This window comes from Euprymna scolopes, chromosome 10, assembly GCF_053919585.1.
Source record: "Euprymna scolopes isolate OS-2025 chromosome 10, ASM5391958v1, whole genome shotgun sequence".
NCBI lineage: Eukaryota > Metazoa > Mollusca > Cephalopoda > Sepiida > Sepiolidae > Euprymna > Euprymna scolopes.
Window position 1 is genome coordinate 32,641,729 of NC_136491.1, and position 19,539 is coordinate 32,661,267.

Genomic DNA, 19,539 nt, shown 5'->3' on the forward strand with positions numbered 1-19,539 from the left:
TAAAGATTACCGTAAGTTTAATTAGAAAGAAATATCTTTTTCAAGAAAAAAATATATTACAAATTTTTTTCCTACAAATGTTTCAAGAAATATATTTTAAGACGAGAACATGGAAACAACTATGAACGAAAATCAATTTTTCTCAGAATTTTTTTTTTCCAGAAATTTTGAATAAAATAAGCTTTTTTTTTTTTTTTTTTTTTTTTATCAACAAAAATAATTTTTCTTTTCAAGAAAAGTGTAAAAAAAAAAAAAGTTTTATTTTTATTTCTATTAAGGAAAACAATTTTGTCGTCTGCCGATAAGATGACTGCTGATAGTCTAATTGTGTCGGCCTTTTCTGGTTGATTTCCAACTGCTTATCGTAAACTGCCAGAAGATGCTGACCTGACCTTGGGTCAGGTTCTGGATAAGTACCCAATATGGTGGCTAGGTTAATGTTCTGGTTTGAAGTGAATAAAGAAATTTGAAATATGTCTAGAATCTAGATGTTGATATGAAAATGAATAATGCTTTGTCTTGGAATGAATAAAATCTCTGTGAATGGATAATGATGCAAAAGGCAGTAATTATCTTTTTGGTGGAGAGGGGCACCGGTCACTAAGAAATTTATATTTCTACAATAAAGGAAATCGTGTGTGTTTCAAGGATGAAAATTTATTCATTTATTTATTTTTTTTTTTTAATGGGAGGTTGATTGTTTTATCTTGATTAAAAATCGAGTGCTGTGACTGGTTTCGTCGTTCTGTTTCACAGCATATCAACTTTTTTCAGGATATTTAATGTCGAATGCATTAATTTTGAAAAAAAAACAATTATCTTTCAAGTTCTTTTATCTTAAAGTTCGTTATATTTGATTTCGTTGTTTTGTAATTGCTGTTTTTGACTTTGGAGAACATGATTGAGTTTTACAAAATGTCTTCAGACAGCCTGATCTGGTAACCCCTCCCCCCTGTATGACTATATACATTAGGTTTGTGCAAAAATTTTTTGACGTTCAAGTCAAAAAACATTACTTTTGCACCAACCTAATAGTTTATTAACTAGGATACTAATGAAACTGGTAAGATAAGGCCTTGGGATAATATATTATAGAGGGGTAGTTAATGCATGCTTTTTCCTTATAATTCAGAAAAAAATATTTGTTCGTGTCTGCCAATAACGAGTCACCTTGTGCGATACGTCGATAACGTCTTTTTTGAAAGCTGATTTTTAACCACCGGTTTAAATGATGTTGAGCATTTTTGGATTTATGTATTTGGGAATGGATTGAAGATTATGTTCCCAAAGACTTTAGTGATGACCTTGTAGCGTAACTCCCAATTCAATAATTATATTTAAAATATATTTATATGTAAGTATATGTGTTCATATATATGGAGTGGATGGAGCTCCTTCGCTGTGGTGAAGGCAATTCATTTAAGAAAAAGAAGCTGTGACACAAAAAACTGGCTCTCTCTGATGAGTGTCCCCATAACTACACTGTTATTGTCATAGATTCAGAGCTAATGAGGCAGATAAACATTGAATGATATGACTATTTCACCATCCTTCGCCTGAATATTTTTTTTCAAAATTTTAGGTATTTTTTCCGGGGTTATGCTGATTTAAAAAAAAAAAAATATATATATATATATATTGGCCTTTTTAGGGATTTGTTGTGTATTTTTTTGGGCATAGAAACACAGCCAACTGAATTTTATATAATAGTTTGATTATATTAACTATTAACTACGATATTAATGAAACGGGTAAGACCAGATCTTGGCAAAATAAACAATATATTATAGCGGGATAGTTAATGCATGCTTTTTTTCTTATAATTCGGAACAAAAGAAAATTTGTTTGTGTCTGGTGATAACAGATCACCTCGTGTGATACGTCGATAACATCTTTTTCGAAAGTTGGTTTTTAACCACCAGTTTAAATGATGTTGAACATTTTTGGATTTCTGTGTTTGGGAATGGATTAAAGATTATGTTTCCAAAGGTTTAAGTGATGACCTTGTAGCGTAACTCCCAATTCAATAATTATATTTAAAATATATATGTTGCCCGGGTGTTTAGAGGTGTGGGTTGAGCAAAAAAAAAAAAAAAAATAGTGGTAGTAGGCAGGTAGGCTCGAACCCGTGATGGAAAAGAAAGTGACAGAAAATCTGAAGTCTTACTGCTACTCCATGACACGACCTGAAGTCTAAATTTAATATCGTCATTACAGAAATAACGTTTTTAAACCTCCCACAAAAGAAAATTAGACACAAGGTCGTTATTAATGTGGGGAGGGAGGGATAACCAGTTCCCCCCAAAATGGGGGCACTCTAGCAGTATCCAAATAAATAGTAATTGTCTTAGTATGAAGTAAAATAAGGATAATGTCAGCTAACATACATTAACGAAGAAACCTTTCTTGAAAAATTTGAATTCAACATTTATAAATAGTCAGTTTCAAAATTTGGGATTCAATAAAAATAAACCAGTGCTTAATTTGCAAATGCGTTTTATCTAAAGTGCTAGTTGTTATTTTTAACTCGTTACAATCTGTTACGTTTTTGAATTTTTGAGATGAGGATTGATAACCCATATTCTGTTGATTATTTAGACTACCGCTCTCGTCTTGAGTGTTATTTTCACAAAGTTTAATTAATAAGGCTATGACAACAATATTCTTCTCATTGTTTTGACTCTCGAGTATATATCCGACACAGACACAATTAATCAACCGAGAACCACATCACTCTGTGTAAAAGCATATAAGATATCAACGGATACACACTCGAGAGTAAAATCAATGGAAAGAATATGCTGTTGACCTTGCCGTATTAATTACTTCGGACTACTGCAAAAGGTCACTTGAAGATAAGGGCCCGTGGCATAATGGGTAAAGTGCTACGTAAACATTCGGTTCTAAATGACACCTTTTGGAGGTTGAAGGTTCAACCTTCAATGTGAATTACTTAAGAACGTCATTGCTGAGGGAACAAGAGTGTGCTACCTGCTACATTTCAAATCCTGTACGGATTCCCAAGTTAGACAGAAAGAATCCCCAAGTTCAACAAATGGGTCGGAGTTTATATCGACCGAAATGTGAAAATAACGCTGAAGAGAAGAGCAGTCCAAATAATACGAATTGTTACAGTACATTAAAATGCTGTAATCATTTCGCCAGAACTATTAGTACTACTCCTTTCCCTATTACTACTACTACTGCTGCTACTTCTGTTATGAGAAGCACTCTCATCTGTTATTATGCTACTTACAATTGGCTCATTGTCTGGGATGCACTGGTATTCTGGAAAAATTGTCACCTCGTCAGTGCATTGTTTTACAGTTTCTCCCTGACAATGCGTTTCTATATCTGTCCTAGGGGCAGAGGCCAAAGTCTGGGGATTTCTTTTTAGAAGCGTCGACACGCTTCTCTGTTCTTTCTCCTGAACAATCGTTAATGTGGTGCCGTTTTGGTCTGCCGCTGCGCCAGGCTCTTGGCACGCATCGACTGAATCTTGTTGATCAAGATCTTTCTTTGCGGCATTGTCCACTTCAAGAGATTCCAGTTTCTCCGGATGAACTGTCACCGCGACTAACACAGAGTCCGGTTCTTCAACCGTTTCCTTATTATTTTGCTGATCCTTGTGCAAGGGATGGTCCAAGTCTTTGGCTTCCCCCAGTTCCGCCTGCTTTCCTGTTAAATCCGAACGGTTTTTCAAAGCTTGCTTCACAATGTCTCCAAATTTTGGTTGTTTCACCATTCCTTGTATTCTCCTCCATTTGCTGAGAATTTCCGCTCGATGCTGATCGGCCTTCATCTTTATTTTATGATCTTGCAACAACAGCATCCATGACATGTGATCACTTGTATGCTGGAAGCTTTTTGCCTTCACGCTATAACATTCCTCGGCTTTATCGTAAGCTGCCGCAAATTTAATGTCCATTTTCTCCTTAAGGTTCATCGGTTTCTTTATATTAACTAACCTTTTGTGTAGACGCCGCATTGGTTTAACATCTCCATAACTGTTCTCCGTCCGTGCAGTCGTGACGCTATCTATTTCTGACTGGTCATTGTCGTTAGACAAACCCCTCCAGAAATTACTGATGTCCACCTTGCTCATCATCGTCGGAGCGATGTCGACGGAGGCTAGAATATGCATGAGGGTCTCATAGCGGTGAAAGAGCATCGCCACTAACTGTATAAATAAGGTAAGACCGAACACAAGCATGAAGACGACCGTTATGATGTTTGTTTCCTTGTTGGGTCGATCCGTGTCTTTGCACAGAAAGTTGATGCTGGTTGAGCTGCTGTTTGCCAGACTGAATTCTATAGTGAAGATCACTATCACGAAGAGAGCGTTGATGAGACAAAAGAACAGGCAGACGCTATTACGCAACACGACGAGGCTCTTCTCCATATCTTTTTCTTGCTGCTGGTCCTTTATCACAGGATACAGGTACCGCTTGATTAGATCTGCCCAAAACGCAATTTCATCTTCGTCGATGGAACCATTCTTCATCTCTTTTAATTCTTTATCGGCCATCCATTTCTGATATCTCTCCAGGAGATATTTCGGCTTTTGATCTGGAAAATTGTAAAGATTTAAAAATAAATAAATAAAAGTAAAATAAGTATATTATCGACTCCTCCCCCCCCCCCACACCCTGAAGGAAGTCAGGGAGAAAGAGGCAGAGAAATATGATAAAAAGAGGAGAAAGTAGGTTTGTCGGTGGAACAATGGAGAGGAAGTTCTTCACTAATGCACATAAAGAGAACTGAAGTGGTATTGCTGATTTTTGGAGTGGTGTCGAGTTTTCCGACAGTTGGGGACAGTCTTGGGTTTGCGATGATTAATGAAAGTTAGAGTTGAGGGAAGTTGCGCGTTGAACACAGTTTAAGACGTGCTCTGGCTCAGAGCAGATGGGGGAATGAATGAAATGATTAGCATTTTTTTTTTTTTTTACAAAGGAATCACCACTTAGCAAGGCCCAGAGGCCACTCAAGGATAAGGGTTAATGAGTGTAATGGAACACTATCGTAGTAATCTTTGGTAGTGGAAATTAGGTAAATTGGATTACTTAACAGAGTTCAAAGTGGACTTCGTAGCCACTTAGGGGATGCCCTTTTCTGTTCCCTGCAACCTCTTTCTCACAGAAGAGATGTTGCGAGTTTGTCTCTGCTTTATCGTTATTTTCATGGCAAGTGCTTGGCTGAGCTCCATTCTATGGTCCCCCCTCGCCAAACGTTCACAAGAAACACCCGTCTAGTAGAAAACACTGTCAATAATTTCCCCCACTCTTTATCTGTGCCTAAACCTAAACGTAGATTCCATGAACAAAGCTTCTTTCTTAGAACTGCACGCCTATGGAATTGTCTTCCGTTTTCCTGCTTTCCAGCTGACTACAATATGGTTGTCTTCAAGTCTAACGTAAACAAGTTTTTGATGAGCCGTTCCATATAAGTTAACAAATTTACCGAATTTCCATTACTATCGATTACTATATTGTCCAACTGACTACTGTACACTCTTTAACTCTTATCCTCAAGTGGCCTCTTGGCCTTGATAAGTGGTGGTGTCTATGTAAAAAAGAGGATGGCTCATCAAGAATCTGCTCACACTGGACCTGAAGACAACCATATTGTAGTCAACTGGAAAGCAGGGAAAACGGAACAGAATTCCACAGGGGTGCAGTTCTAAGAAAGAACCTTTGTTCATGGAATCTACGTTTAGGTTTAGGCATAGATAAAGAGCGGGGGAAATTAGCATGCGGTTACTTTAGAATGATCACACTATGTTGTTTAAAACATAAAAATAAAATAAAAACACTGGAAAATTCAACAAAAGCATTAGTCTAAATATGGTATTCTTAGGTCAGTGGGTGATCTTTCCAAAAACAGGAAAAAAGCACTTGGGCATTTTTTTTTCTGTTTTTGAACAATTTTTTTTTAAATTTTTATTTTCATTTTTGAAGAACTCCTTTCAGAACAGGGTAGATAAATCAAGAAGACACTATCCAACAATGTTAAAGTTTCGTGTTAACTTTTAGATAAAAACAAACACACTAAAGACATGCACAAAGCGTTAATTATTGGAACATTTATTTAATTGAAATAAAGTTTTTTAAAATTATAAAAGGAATGAAAGCTATCATTCTATGAAAATCTATTTAAAAAAAAAAAAATTTTTTTAGTTTTGAACAGTTATTATTGGAAAGTGTGCCACTTTTTTCTTTTTCTTTGTGGAAACGAATTTTATTTTATTTTTTTCTTTTACAAAATTTAACCCTTTACCACCAGAATTGTTTTGTGCAATAAATATGTTTTTGGAGCTTCTGCACTATTAGGACGAAATTTTCTAGTCGATAACTGGAGTTTTCAGATAAAAAAAAAAACAAAACAATAGTTTGACTGATTTTTTTTTTTTTGTCAATTCTAATAAATTACAATGGTAGCTTCCAAATTATGCAGTCGAAATTACCTCAATATTACTGAATTATTAAAAAAAACAACTTTAATCGTGTTAGCAGGTGAAAAATTGCCGCCATTTTGTTTAAATTGAAACTGCAAATTACCTCCATTTTGAACTCTTCTGTCTTACATAAGCAGATACGATCGTTTTCTTCAAATTCTATTTTTTATTTTCTATAATAAATAATTTTCTACCTCATCGATTTTCGTAATTTTTGGATATAATCATCTTAAAAATACGAGAAATACGTAGATTGCATTGTTTTCATGTGAAATTCAGTTTTACGATTTCCGAAATTTCGTTCTGATAGTGTAGAAGTGCCAATTTTTTTAAATCATGAAATCCACACATAATGGAAGTTAGCGTGTAATGGATAAACGAACATAACAGACCCTTCATTCACTTGTTGAACCATGCGTAGAAGACCAGTTGGGCTGACAAGCCATAAGAGTAAGAAATATTTCCTATGCAGGTGTGTTTTTTTTTTTTTTTTTTTTTTTTTTTTTTTTTTTGTGAAAGGCGACTTGAAAGTACAATTTAGCAAAAAGAGTTAAACTATTCCTAGTGAATAAAGGCACTTTCGGAATTTTCTTAATTTATTTTAATTCAATAATCTCCCATTGACGAAATGTCACAGCCCTCTGCCTGTTTTCTATGTATTTTAATGGTGGATGTTCTGACGAACTACAAGCCCTTGTACCCCCTCGATGTAAATACCTCTGACAAACCCGACAAGCAACTAAATCCCACCCCTTCACAGTAGAGATCCTCAGATGTAAAAAGTCTTCTACTCTAATAGTTTCTTTCCGAAGAACTGCAAGACTTTGGAATTCTGTTCTGAGTTCCTGCTTTCCCAATTGTACTGACGTGCAGAAGTTCAAGTGTAATGTGAACAGACATCTAGCTGCTCAACTTCCTACATAATACTCCTGCAACTTGTGTTCCTGATAGTAGCCCCGTACATCAAAGTGTCACTATGCCTTGTTTGGGGTGAAAATGTAATTAAAAAAAAAAAAAAAAATAATGGTGATGGGGTTATAGATGTGTGCTATGCAGCTTTATCAGATTGTATGAATCTTTGTCTCTCTTTACTATTTGCATTATTTATTTGAAAATAATTTGAACAACCAGCAGCAAAATCCCGCCTCTTCATAGAGGTCCACAGATGCAAACTTTCTACTCTAATACTTCTGTTCTCAGATTGTTTTCCTTTGGAATTCCCCTCATGTTTTCTATCTTTGCGGCCGTACCAACATGTGGACATTTATACATGAGGCCTTCATCAAAAATAATGCCTCCTATTTTTTTATTCCGTCCGAATGGATCAATGAGGATTGCAAATGGCATTGTTATGATGACTAATCTTATGTATTCATGACCTGAGAGCTTCATCTCTATGTTGAAGATATTGACGGTGTGAGACTCTAAGAAAGCGACCCCAGTTCTCGGAAAGAAATTATTGGAGCAGAAGGTTTTCTTACGCTTAGGGATCTCTACTGTATAGGGGTGGTATTTAGCTGCTTGTCAGGTTTGTCGGGGGTATTTACGTCGAGTGGGTACAAGGGATTGTAGTTTGTCGGAACATTCACCATTAAAATACATACGGAACAGGCAGAGAGAATGCATTTTTGCTAGGAATTCAATGACACACCTTTTCTCCTGACACACGTTCACGACAGGGGTCGCTTCTTAGAGTCTCACACCGTCAATATCTTCAACATAGAGATGGAGCTCTCAGGTCATGAATGTAGTGACTATGTAGAGAAATAAATTCTAGAACACAAAAGCTTGCTCGTTTTAATGGTATCACTACCATCTTCGTAGCTCTTCAACTTTTGGAGTTAAAAAGCTGGAGGGATTAACTTTTGGAACGATCGCTGCATATGTGGTTTGGTTGTTTTGTGGCATATCAACCCTTTTCCGGGTTATTTAATGCCGAATCCAATAATTTAGGAAAAAAGTTTCTGGTACTTCAATTCAAATTTTTCGAAAACATTGCCAGGGCCGCTGCGAAGAAGGTAGGCTATCTCTACCGCGCTAGAAAACTACTGACACCTGAAAGTATCCTGTACCTCTATAAGGCCACCATTCGCCCATGTATGGAGTATTGTTGTCACATTTGGGCTGGTGCATCTGCTGCTAGTCTCTTGCTCCTAGACAAGGTTAAAAAAAGAGTCGCCAATCTGATAGGCCCTGAACTGGCATCTAAGCTTCAGCCTCTGTCCCATCGACGAAACGTTGCATCCCTCTGCCTGTTCTACAAGTATTTTAATGGTGAATGCTCTGACGAACTGCAGACACCTGTGCCCCCACGACGTAGACACCCTCGACAAACCCGACAGGCAGCTAAATTCCACCCCCACACAGTAGAGATCCCTAGATGTAGAAGATCTTTCTACTCCAGTAGTTTCTTCCCCAGAACCGCTAGACTCTGGAATTCCATTCCAGGTCCCTGCTTCCCCAACTGTACTGACATACAGAAATTCAAGTGTAACGTGAACCGACATCTTGCTGCCCAAATCACAACATAGTGCCCTAGTAGTTGCTGCCCCTGATAGTAGCCCCCTACACCACAGTGGCAATGTGCCTTGTTTGGGGTGAAAATGTAATTAAAAAAAAAAAAATCTTTAAAAGCTTATTTATGGTGTTGGGTTTGGTTATTTTGTTGAGGAAAATTGGTGTTTTTGTTTTTGACTTTGCGGAACATGATTGAGTTTTGCAAAGGTTATAGGGAAAAGCAATAACATCAATGCCTGATGCATTTTAGGTCAGGAAGCCAGTATCTTCAGACAGCACTAGGAGAAATGTAATATGACCATCTAAGCTTAAGCCTCTGTCCCATTGACGAAACGTTGCATCCCTTTGCCTGTTCTACAAGTATTTTAATGGTGAATGCTCTGATGAACTGCAGACACTTGTGCCCCCACGACAGACAGCATTAGAAGAAATGTAATAGGACCAAAGATTTTGCTGACCAACTACTCACTTAGTTTCCCCCTTTGGCTGCTATCACAGTAACCCCATACGTCTCTGTGGCAACATTGTCGTGTATGGAGTGAATAAAAGTTTTAAAAAATTAAAAATTTGATATTATATCCTAAAAATAAAAAACTATTATAAAAATATATAAAAAAAATAAAAAAAATGTTACTATATTCTAAAAATAAAAACTATTATAAAATATATTATAAAAATATAAAAAAAATGTTACTATATTCTAAAAATAAAAACTATTATAAAAAATATTATAAAAATATATAAAAAAATGTTACTATATTCTAAATATAAAAAATTATTATAAAAAAATATTATAAAAATATAAAAAAAATGTTACTATATTCTAAAAATAAAAAATTATAAAAATATTATAAAATATATAAAAAAATAAAAAAATGTTACTATATTCTAAAAATAAAAAATATTATAAAAAAATATTATAAAAATATAAAAAAAATGTTACTATATTCTAAAAATAAAAAATTATAAAAAATATTATAAAAATATAAAAAAAATGTTACTATATTCTAAAAATAAAAAATTATAAAAAATATTATAAAAATATAAAAAAAATGTTACTATATTCTAAAAATAAAAACTATTATAAAAAATATTATAAAAATATATAAAAAAATGTTACTATATTCTAAAAATAAAAAATTATTATAAAAAAATATTATAAAAATATAAAAAAAATGTTACTATATTCTAAAAATAAAAAATTATAAAAATATTATAAAATATATAAAAAAAATAAAAAAATGTTACTATATTCTAAAAATAAAAACTATTATAAAAAATATTATAAAAATATAAAAAAAATGTTACTATATTCTAAAAATAAAAAATTATAAAAATATTATAAAAAAATAAAAAAATGTTACTATATTCTAAAAATAAAAAATTATTATAAAAAAATATTATAAAAATATAAAAAAAATGTTACTATATTCTAAAAATAAAAAATTATAAAAATATTATAAAATATATAAAAAAATAAAAAAATGTTACTATATTCTAAAAATAAAAAATATTATAAAAAAATATTATAAAAATATAAAAAAAATGTTACTATATTCTAAAAATAAAAAATTATAAAAAATATTATAAAAATATAAAAAAATGTTACTATATTCTAAAAATAAAAAATTATAAAAAATATTATAAAAATATAAAAAAAATGTTACTATATTCTAAAAATAAAAACTATTATAAAAAATATTATAAAAATATATAAAAAAATGTTACTATATTCTAAAAATAAAAAATTATTATAAAAAAATATTATAAAAATATAAAAAAAATGTTACTATATTCTAAAAATAAAAAATTATAAAAATATTATAAAATATATAAAAAAAATAAAAAAATGTTACTATATTCTAAAAATAAAAAATATAAAAAATATTATAAAAATATAAAAAAAATGTTACTATATTCTAAAAATAAAAAATTATAAAAATATTATAAAATATATAAAAAAAATTAAAAAAATGTTACTATATTCTAAAAATAAAAAATATTATAAAAAATATTATAAAAATATATAAAAAATTACTATATTCTAAAAATAAAAAATATTATAAAAAATATTATAAAAATATATAAAAAAATGTTACTATATTCTAAAAATAAAAAATATTATAAAAAATATTATAAAAAAAATAAAAAAATGTTACTATATTTTAAAAATAAAAAATATTATAAAGAATATTATAAAAAAAATAAAAAAATGTTACTATATTCTAAAAATAAAAAATATTATAAAAAATATTATAAAAAAAATAAAAAAATGTTACTATATTCTAAAAATAAAAAATTATTATAAAAAAATATTATAAAAATATAAAAAAAATGTTACTATATTCTAAAAATAAAAAATTATTATAAAAAAATATTATAAAAATATAAAAAAAATGTTACTATATTCTAAAAATAAAAAATTATAAAAATATTATAAAATATATAAAAAAAATTAAAAAAATGTTACTATATTCTAAAAATAAAAAATTATTATAAAAATATTATAAAATATATAAAAAAATATAAAAAAAATGTTATTATATTCTAAAAATAAAAAAAATTATAATAAAAAATATAAAAAAAATAAAAAAATGTTACTATATTCTAAAAAAAAAATATTATAAAAATATATGAAAGAAAAAATATATATATATAAAAAAATATTACCTTATTCTCCAGTGGTTTCGAAGCCTTGATAAGTGGCGACTTTCTTGTAAGAGAAAAAAATGTCAAGTGTTATTTGTAAATTCAACTCTCAAATGTTGTTGAATTTACCAATCACGCTTGACATTTATTTTATTTTTTTTTATAAGGAAGTCACCACTTAGTAAGGCTTGGAGGCCACTCGAGGATAAGGGTTAATGGATGTAAGGTGGTCAGGGAGACAACAGCATAGTGATGAGTACTGGTGGAAATTGGCTCGCAAAATCTTTCTTGAATTGGATGTAAAGACGATCATGTTTTAGTTAGCTGGAAAGCAGCCTCACAGTATAGAGTTCCACAGGCGGGCAGTTCTAGGAAAGAAACTTTGCTCATGGAATTTTCATTTAGATTTATGCACAGATAGAGTGAGGAAAATTGTTGACAGTGGTTATAGCTAAACGAGGGTTTGCTGTGAATGTTTTGCAGAGGAGACTATCGGTCGAAACTTAGTCAAGCACTTGCCATGAAGATAACAATAGAGCGGAGATAGAGCAAGAGGTTACAAGAAAAAAGAAAAAAAAATCACCTACGAGGTTTTGAAGTAGGTTTTGAACCCTATCAAAACAGAAAAGAATGCTCTAAGTGACCCCCCCCCACACACACACACTTCGAGATGTGGCAACAGTACTTCATTTTACGATGTATAGGGGTCCTTCAATAAGTTTCCGGACTTTTTCGTACAGGCATTTAAAATTGTCATAGATGTTTGAAACTTCAGTATGTTATCGCTGTACATCTAATGAGATGACTGAACAATTTTTATGATTCAAATGAACAGCTGCAGCAGGAATTGGAATACACCCTACTAAAGTCTGATAGTCATAGCTGATGAATTTCAAAAATGCAATCTAGATACAAGGACTTTTCAGAAAAATGACATGCATTTTAAACTTGGAAAAAAATGCCAGAGAAACGTATGGAATTCTTTAGACTGCTTTTGGACCATCTTGCATGAAGCGAGCATCAGTTTTTGAGTTGCATAAGAGCAAGGAATGTAGGGAGTCTATGAGGAATGATGAAAGGTGTGGGGGGGGAGTAAGAAAGAACACCAGAGTTGATTGGCCAAATAAAGATTTACTTGGATAAGGAACGTCCTGTGTCTATAGAAACATTAAGTGCATAGTTTGATGTCAGACAATTATTCATGAGGAACTGAATATGCGGAAAATTTGTGCAAAGTTTGTCCTTAGGGTGCTTCATCCTTGTCACAGACTATTTGACCAAGATGAGCATCAAGACAGTTTCCGCCCTCCCTATTGTCCAAACCTTGCTCCCTGTAACTTTTGGTTATTTCCTACGCTCAAGTAAAACCTTATAAGCTGTCGTTATTAGACAATTAAGGAGATGAAAGAGGCTGACGAGGGTCATTGACACACTTATGCAAGAGGACTTCCATGGGGCCTTCCAGAAGTTGTTGGAACGGTAAAATAAGTGCATTGCAGCCAGAGGAGATTACTTTGAAGAGGACTAGAGTTTTGTGTGTGTGTACTATTAATAAAAGTGCCCATACGAAAAAAGTCTGCAAACTTATTTAACGCACCTCGTATTTGGCTCTTAAACAGATAGAGGAATGAGTGGGACACATTCTGGAGTGGTAGAATGATGCAACCATTTTTACAGTGAGATTGACAACAGATTTGATGTAAGCCTTCCATTACAGGTCAGGAGTGAAGGCCAGTCCCAGAAGCTTGTTGTTGTCATCAAGACGAGAGGACAAGTGGAGAATTTGTATAAAAAAATAAAAAAATAATTGAACTTATGCGGAAAGAAAATAAAATACATGACGAGATAATAAAACACAAATTTCTCACCATTCGTCGATGCCGTCTGCTCAGCTTTGTCTTCATGTATTTTTTCGGTGTTTTCTTTGGTTTCACCATCTTTGTTTGTAAGCGAGGCTTCCTTTAGTTTCTCTTCTTGCTTAGTTTGGATCATTTTGGCAAACTCCAATGAATGCTCTTGGATCATGTCATTGAACCTGTTCAGCAAAGGTTCAAGCAGTTTTTCCTCATTTTGAGAATGTTTCGGAAAACACAAACAGCGAAAGATATTCCCACAGGAGAAGTTGTATTCTGATTCCATATGGTCATCATTTTTTGTCTTGTCACGAGCCACAAAGAAATTGTTAAAACGGTCTAGTGTACTTTGTTTCCGCTTTTTTGGAGCATCACCTTCTTTTGAAGCCTCGATCATCTTCGCTTTTTCTTTAGCCTTAGCTAACTGTTCTGCTTCGGATTCGCGTGTCCCCCACGAGATGTTCTGCAGATTGCCTAGGGCGTAGAACATCAGCATGATGGACATTGAGGGTATGAGAAGAAAGTAGAGAAGACCATGTACAATGCAGAAGAATTCTTTAGGGTGAATAATCGCTGCCAACGTGAAGGTGCCGGTCACGAAACAGAATAGCACGGTGGTGTCAGAACAGAACAGGTACGTGCCGATTTCTCTCATGAGACCAACCAGGACGAGCATCATGAAAATGGCGTATAACAATGACATCACAGATGCAAATTGAATCTACAAAACGAAAAAGAAGAGAAAATATACAATTTTTAAAAAAATAGAAATCGCTCCAGACAAGGTACGAGGCCACTTAATATAAGGAGCTAAAAAAAAAAAGCCCAAACTACTCTAAGGTAATAAAAAAAACAAAAAAAAAAAACAAAAACAAAACCAGCAAATGATAATTGTAACACATAGATTCTGGTCTAGAAAACAGCAATTTTCCTCTTTTGTCAAAAATATTCTTTATAGAATACCTTATTATAAATTTTCCTACTGTCTGTCTGTTTGTGAGTGTATGTGTGCGTGTGATGCGATTTATCTCAGTCTACAGGCAATCACCCAGGCAAGTAAGTACTGAAATGAAGCTTATGATCCAGCGGACTTTTAGTGATATTTATATGCATGTTTGGTGTGTGGAAATGCAAAAAAAAAAAAAAAAAAAAACGATTTACTAAACAACGTTTTATTTACTGGATATTTTTCCGGTATTCACCGGAAGTTATTATCTCCCTTAGTTAATTCGATTTACTCTGTGTGTGCGTGTGTGTGTGTGTGTGTGTGTGTGTGTGTGTGATGCAGTTTATCTCAACCTACCGGCAACCCACCCAGGCAAGAAATGAAGCTTATGGCCCAGCGGATGTTTTAGTGATATTCATATCCATGTTTGGTGCATGGAAATGCAAAAAAAAAAAAAAAAAAAAATGCAAAAAAATGACGATTTACTAGGTGTGTCAGAAATTTCTTGAAAAATAGTGAATTCAACCCCGTCTTTCCAAGCTTATAATTCCTCGAAAAATGTCATTCAAGCCCTATTTTTTTTTCAATTAAAGGATCAAGGATCAAGGTTTCATTAAAAAAAAAACAAAAAAACAAACAACGTGTTTTTTTTTTTAAAAAAACGTTTTAAACTTCGGACTTTAGAGGTAAATTTCTAAAAAACACTACTTTTTTGTTTTAAATTTGAATATATTATTTATTGACCTTTTCTCTTCAATTTGTGATGCATAAAACTTTGGTGAGTAAATTAATTATTTACTTTTTAATAGACATTTCAAAATTGGAGGCGTGAATTATTCGCCCCCCCTGTCTTTCCAAGCTTATAACTACTCGAAAAATGTAATTCAAGCCCTAATTTTTTTCAATTAAAGAAGCAAGGACCAAGGTTTCATTAAAAAAAATAAGAAAAAACAAACAACGTGGTTAAAAAAAAAAGTTTTAAACTTCGAACTTTACAGGTAAATTTCTAAAAAACACTACTTTTTTTTAAAATTTGAATATATTATTTATTGACCTTTTCTCTTCAATTTGTGATATATAAAACTTTGGTGAGTAAATTGATTATTTACTTTTTAATAGATACTTGAAAATGGGGAGGGGGGCGTGAATTAAAAAAAAAGTTTGTCTAAAATATTATATTCGGTTTATTGGAAAGAGCTTAAAAATTTCACATTGACCCTGAAAATATCGTAAAAATAGAATCAATAGAAAAATTTTGATAGATTTTTAAAGTTTAAAAATTGAAAAATATTGAGTTCGTAAAATTCATTACTGTTTTAAAAAAAAAACAAAAAAACTATTTCTATTACTTTTAAAACAACTTTAAAAGTTTATTTTGGAAGTATAATCCATAAAGAAAATAAACAACCCACTTTTAAAAGAGAAATTACGAGTTTTTTTTATATTTTATTCGCAGTTTCGTGATAGGGGTGTCAAAAATTCCTACAAAAATTCTGATACACCTAACGATTTACGAAACAACGTTTTATTTACTGGATATTTTTCCGGTACAACTGGGCAAACTTGGGTTGTTGTGAGAACAAAAAACAAGATAAAGAAAGTGAAAGTTACGATCCTGTCGAGAGTAAACCCCAAAATTAACAAAACTTTATGAAAATCAAAATTTCATATGGCGTGACCCGTTAAAATTTCCAGACCTCCTTCTTCAACCATATTTTGTACAAATAAACTTGTCTATCCAAGTTCTCCACCAAGTTTCATCCATGAATGACCAATAGTTTTCATTTTATTGCCATGCACTGATATGCGGGGACACTTTGGCGATTGACTTATCAGTAGGACTTAGCACCAAGATTTTTATTTGTGGCATCATCACAAAGATCATATACAAGGAGTGCTCTAAATGTAAAGCCTCCTAATTTTTTAAACTCCAAAAGTTGAAAGGCTACAAAGACGGAAGTGGTACCATTAAGACGATTGACCTTTTGTGCTACAGAATTTATTTTTCTACATAGTCACGACCATTCTCAATGCACTTTTGCTAGGAATTCAATGACACATATCTGCTTCAGACACACATCCATAACCGAGGTTTCTTTTTTAGAGTCTCACACCGTCAACATCTGCAATAGAGAGATGAAGCTTTCAGGTCATGAAATCATAAGTACAACCATCATAACAATGCAATTTGAAATCCCCTCTAGTCTTTTTTGGATGGAATAAAATAATAGGGGTCATTACTTTTGGAATGCTCCTCATATATATATATATATATATATGAGGAGCATTCCAAAAGTAATGACCCCTATTATTTTAATAAAATAATAGGGGTCATTACTTTTGGAATGCTCCTCATATATATATATATATATATATATATATATATATATATATATATATATATATATATATATATATGAGGAGCATTCCAAAAGTAATGACCCCTATTATTTTATTCCATCCAAAAAAGACTAGAGGGGATTTCATCCAAATACAGTACTGTTTCGCTGTTTCACAGCTCATCAGTGCGGCTAGACAGGCAACTACCTCAAGCCAGGATAGAAACCCGACCGTTTGTACGGCAGTCAAGGCTCCTAACCATTACGCTATTGGCGGCTGCTTGAACGAGTAGTGAGTTTAACGATGTTTTGATATCGTCTGAATATATATATATATATATATATATATATATATATATATATATATATATATATATTTATATATATATTTATATATATATATATATATATATTTATATATATATATATATATATATTTATATATATATATATATATATATATATTTATATATATATATATATATATATATATATTTATATATATATATATATATATATATATATTTATATATATATATATATATATATATATTTATATATATATATATATATATATTTATATATATATATATATATATATATATATATATATATATATTTATATATATATATATATATATATATTTATATATATATATATATATATATTTATATATATATATATATATTTATATATATATATATATATATTTATATATATATATATATATATATATATAAGAGGTGGGTGTAGTTTGCTTGAAGCATTGTATAGTATGTAGTTAAATGGATTTGTAGAAGGCGGTACAATGCAGAAGTAACGGAAAGACACAAGCTGAAGCAGGTGAGAAATTTATTAATACAACTTATAAATACATGTGTACATATTCATATTTCATATACGCAGTATATTTATATTTTCACAGTGGTTACCTGGGAAAGTCGGTCTGGTGGTATGTCCGTGTAATATAATATTTCGAGAAAGGTCTCTTCGTCAGATGTTTACTTGACTTTGACAATATTTGATAATAGTTTATAGTAAACAGAAACCTCTTTCTATATATACAGGGTGACCCCCCCCAAATAAAACAAATAAATAAATAAATAAAATAATAAATGACAAAAGCATTCTAAAATAAAATTATTGAAAACATTGATGTGATGCTTTGAATATAATAAACTAGTTATGACCAAAGTTTCATTTCATTCGGACTAAACACTAAGAAACGGGGCCTAATTAGAGATGGGGCCCGTTTTTTTGGGTCACCCTGTATTTATGTATGCGGAGATATATTTGTTTAAAAATGTTGCCTACAAAATTCTTCTGTCAGTTTTTGGTCTACAGACATGAAATCTCATATATAGGGTATTCGAACGCATGCAAAACTTTATATTTTGGTTTTAGCCAGGGGAATCGGTGCAAAAGTATGAAAATTAAAAGATGAAATTTGCCAGGTAAATGTCGAACGACGGCATTACGAATATGCAAGCGTGGCGTAAGAGATATTTATTCATGTTTTAATTTTTAGCCCTGCAGCAAACATATCTTCATTGTGCAGACATTAACGTCCAAAGACAAAGTAAATCGTAAGCTAAACGTTTTGGTTTCGATTCTCGATGGTGGGGCACGACCCATTTTTTTTAAAACTTAAAATCATTACTATATATTGGGTCCTATCTATCTATCTATATATCTATAAAAGTGTGTGTGTTTGTGTGTGTTTGTGTACACACAATAACTCTGTCAATTTTCTGTCAAGTGTGTTTGTGTACACGCAATAACTCTGTCAATTTTTAGTCTACAAACTCGAAATTTAATATACAGGTTACTGAGATTTGGGAAAATCGATGTGACCGTTTTTTGGCCAGAAATTTTGCGATTAAGGGGGCAAAGTTCAACGATTTGACCTTTGGGAACTCTACCAAACTCCTCCGACAATTTTGGGTCTAAACACTTGAAATTTTAGATATAGGTTCCTTGGACACGGATCTAACTTAATAACTTGATCTGAGACCAAAACAATAAATGTTAAAGGGTCATAATAGGGGTCAAAATTAAAAAAGATTGACATCTGTGGTCTCTACCAAATTACTCAGACAATTTTTGGTCTAAACATTTAAAATTTTATATAAAGGGTATTTAAAGATAGGGCAAGCCTTTTAATCGGCTTGGGTCGAAAATTTGTGCTACGAATATATAAATGTATGTATGTATGTATGTATGTATGTTTGCATGTCTGCCTAAAATTTTCGACAGAGGCGACAGATTTTCATAAGATCAGCATCGTTTTGAAGCTCGACCCTTCTGACGACAAATACCGAAAATTGGCTAAAAACATTAATTTCTTCACCCTCAACTGAGCACTTTTCAACAGAGAGGGGTCGCTTTTTTCGTCGATATTTTCGAATGTTATCCCCTCTTTTCGATTCTCTAGCCTTAATTTAAACTTACGTAACTTTAGATTTGCCCGTTGTCATAACAGCAAAGACGTCAGGTTTTTTTTTTCCGTTTTTCTCCTTCACGGTACGGGTTAGAGTCTGCCTTCCTACTACCACTACGGAAACATATGTAGCCAAACATATAAAATGGTAATAAAAAAATAAAACACATATTTGCTCTGCAGTAGTATTGAGCACTCTCTCCAAGTTTTTTTTACTAATTACCAGTTTTACTAAATATATATATATATAATATATATATATATAATATATATATATATATAAAACTATATACATATATAAAACTAACTATATGTATATAAAACTATATATATATACATA

General features: G+C 31.8%; 1 protein-coding gene across 1 annotated transcript in view; it reads right to left on the minus strand.

Annotated features, from left to right (window-relative positions):
• The window catches only part of LOC145286385 (chitin synthase chs-2-like), a 49,428-nt gene continuing 29,889 nt past the window's right edge, over positions 1-19,539 (minus strand). Inside the window, exons 8-9 of the mRNA XM_080135313.1 lie at positions 13,393-14,194; positions 1-4,569 (exon numbers count right to left, since the gene is read on the minus strand). Of these exons, the coding sequence (XP_079991439.1) occupies positions 3,140-4,569; positions 13,393-14,194 (2,232 nt within the window). The 3' untranslated portion in view covers positions 1-3,139. The remainder of the gene's footprint in view (positions 4,570-13,392; positions 14,195-19,539) is intronic.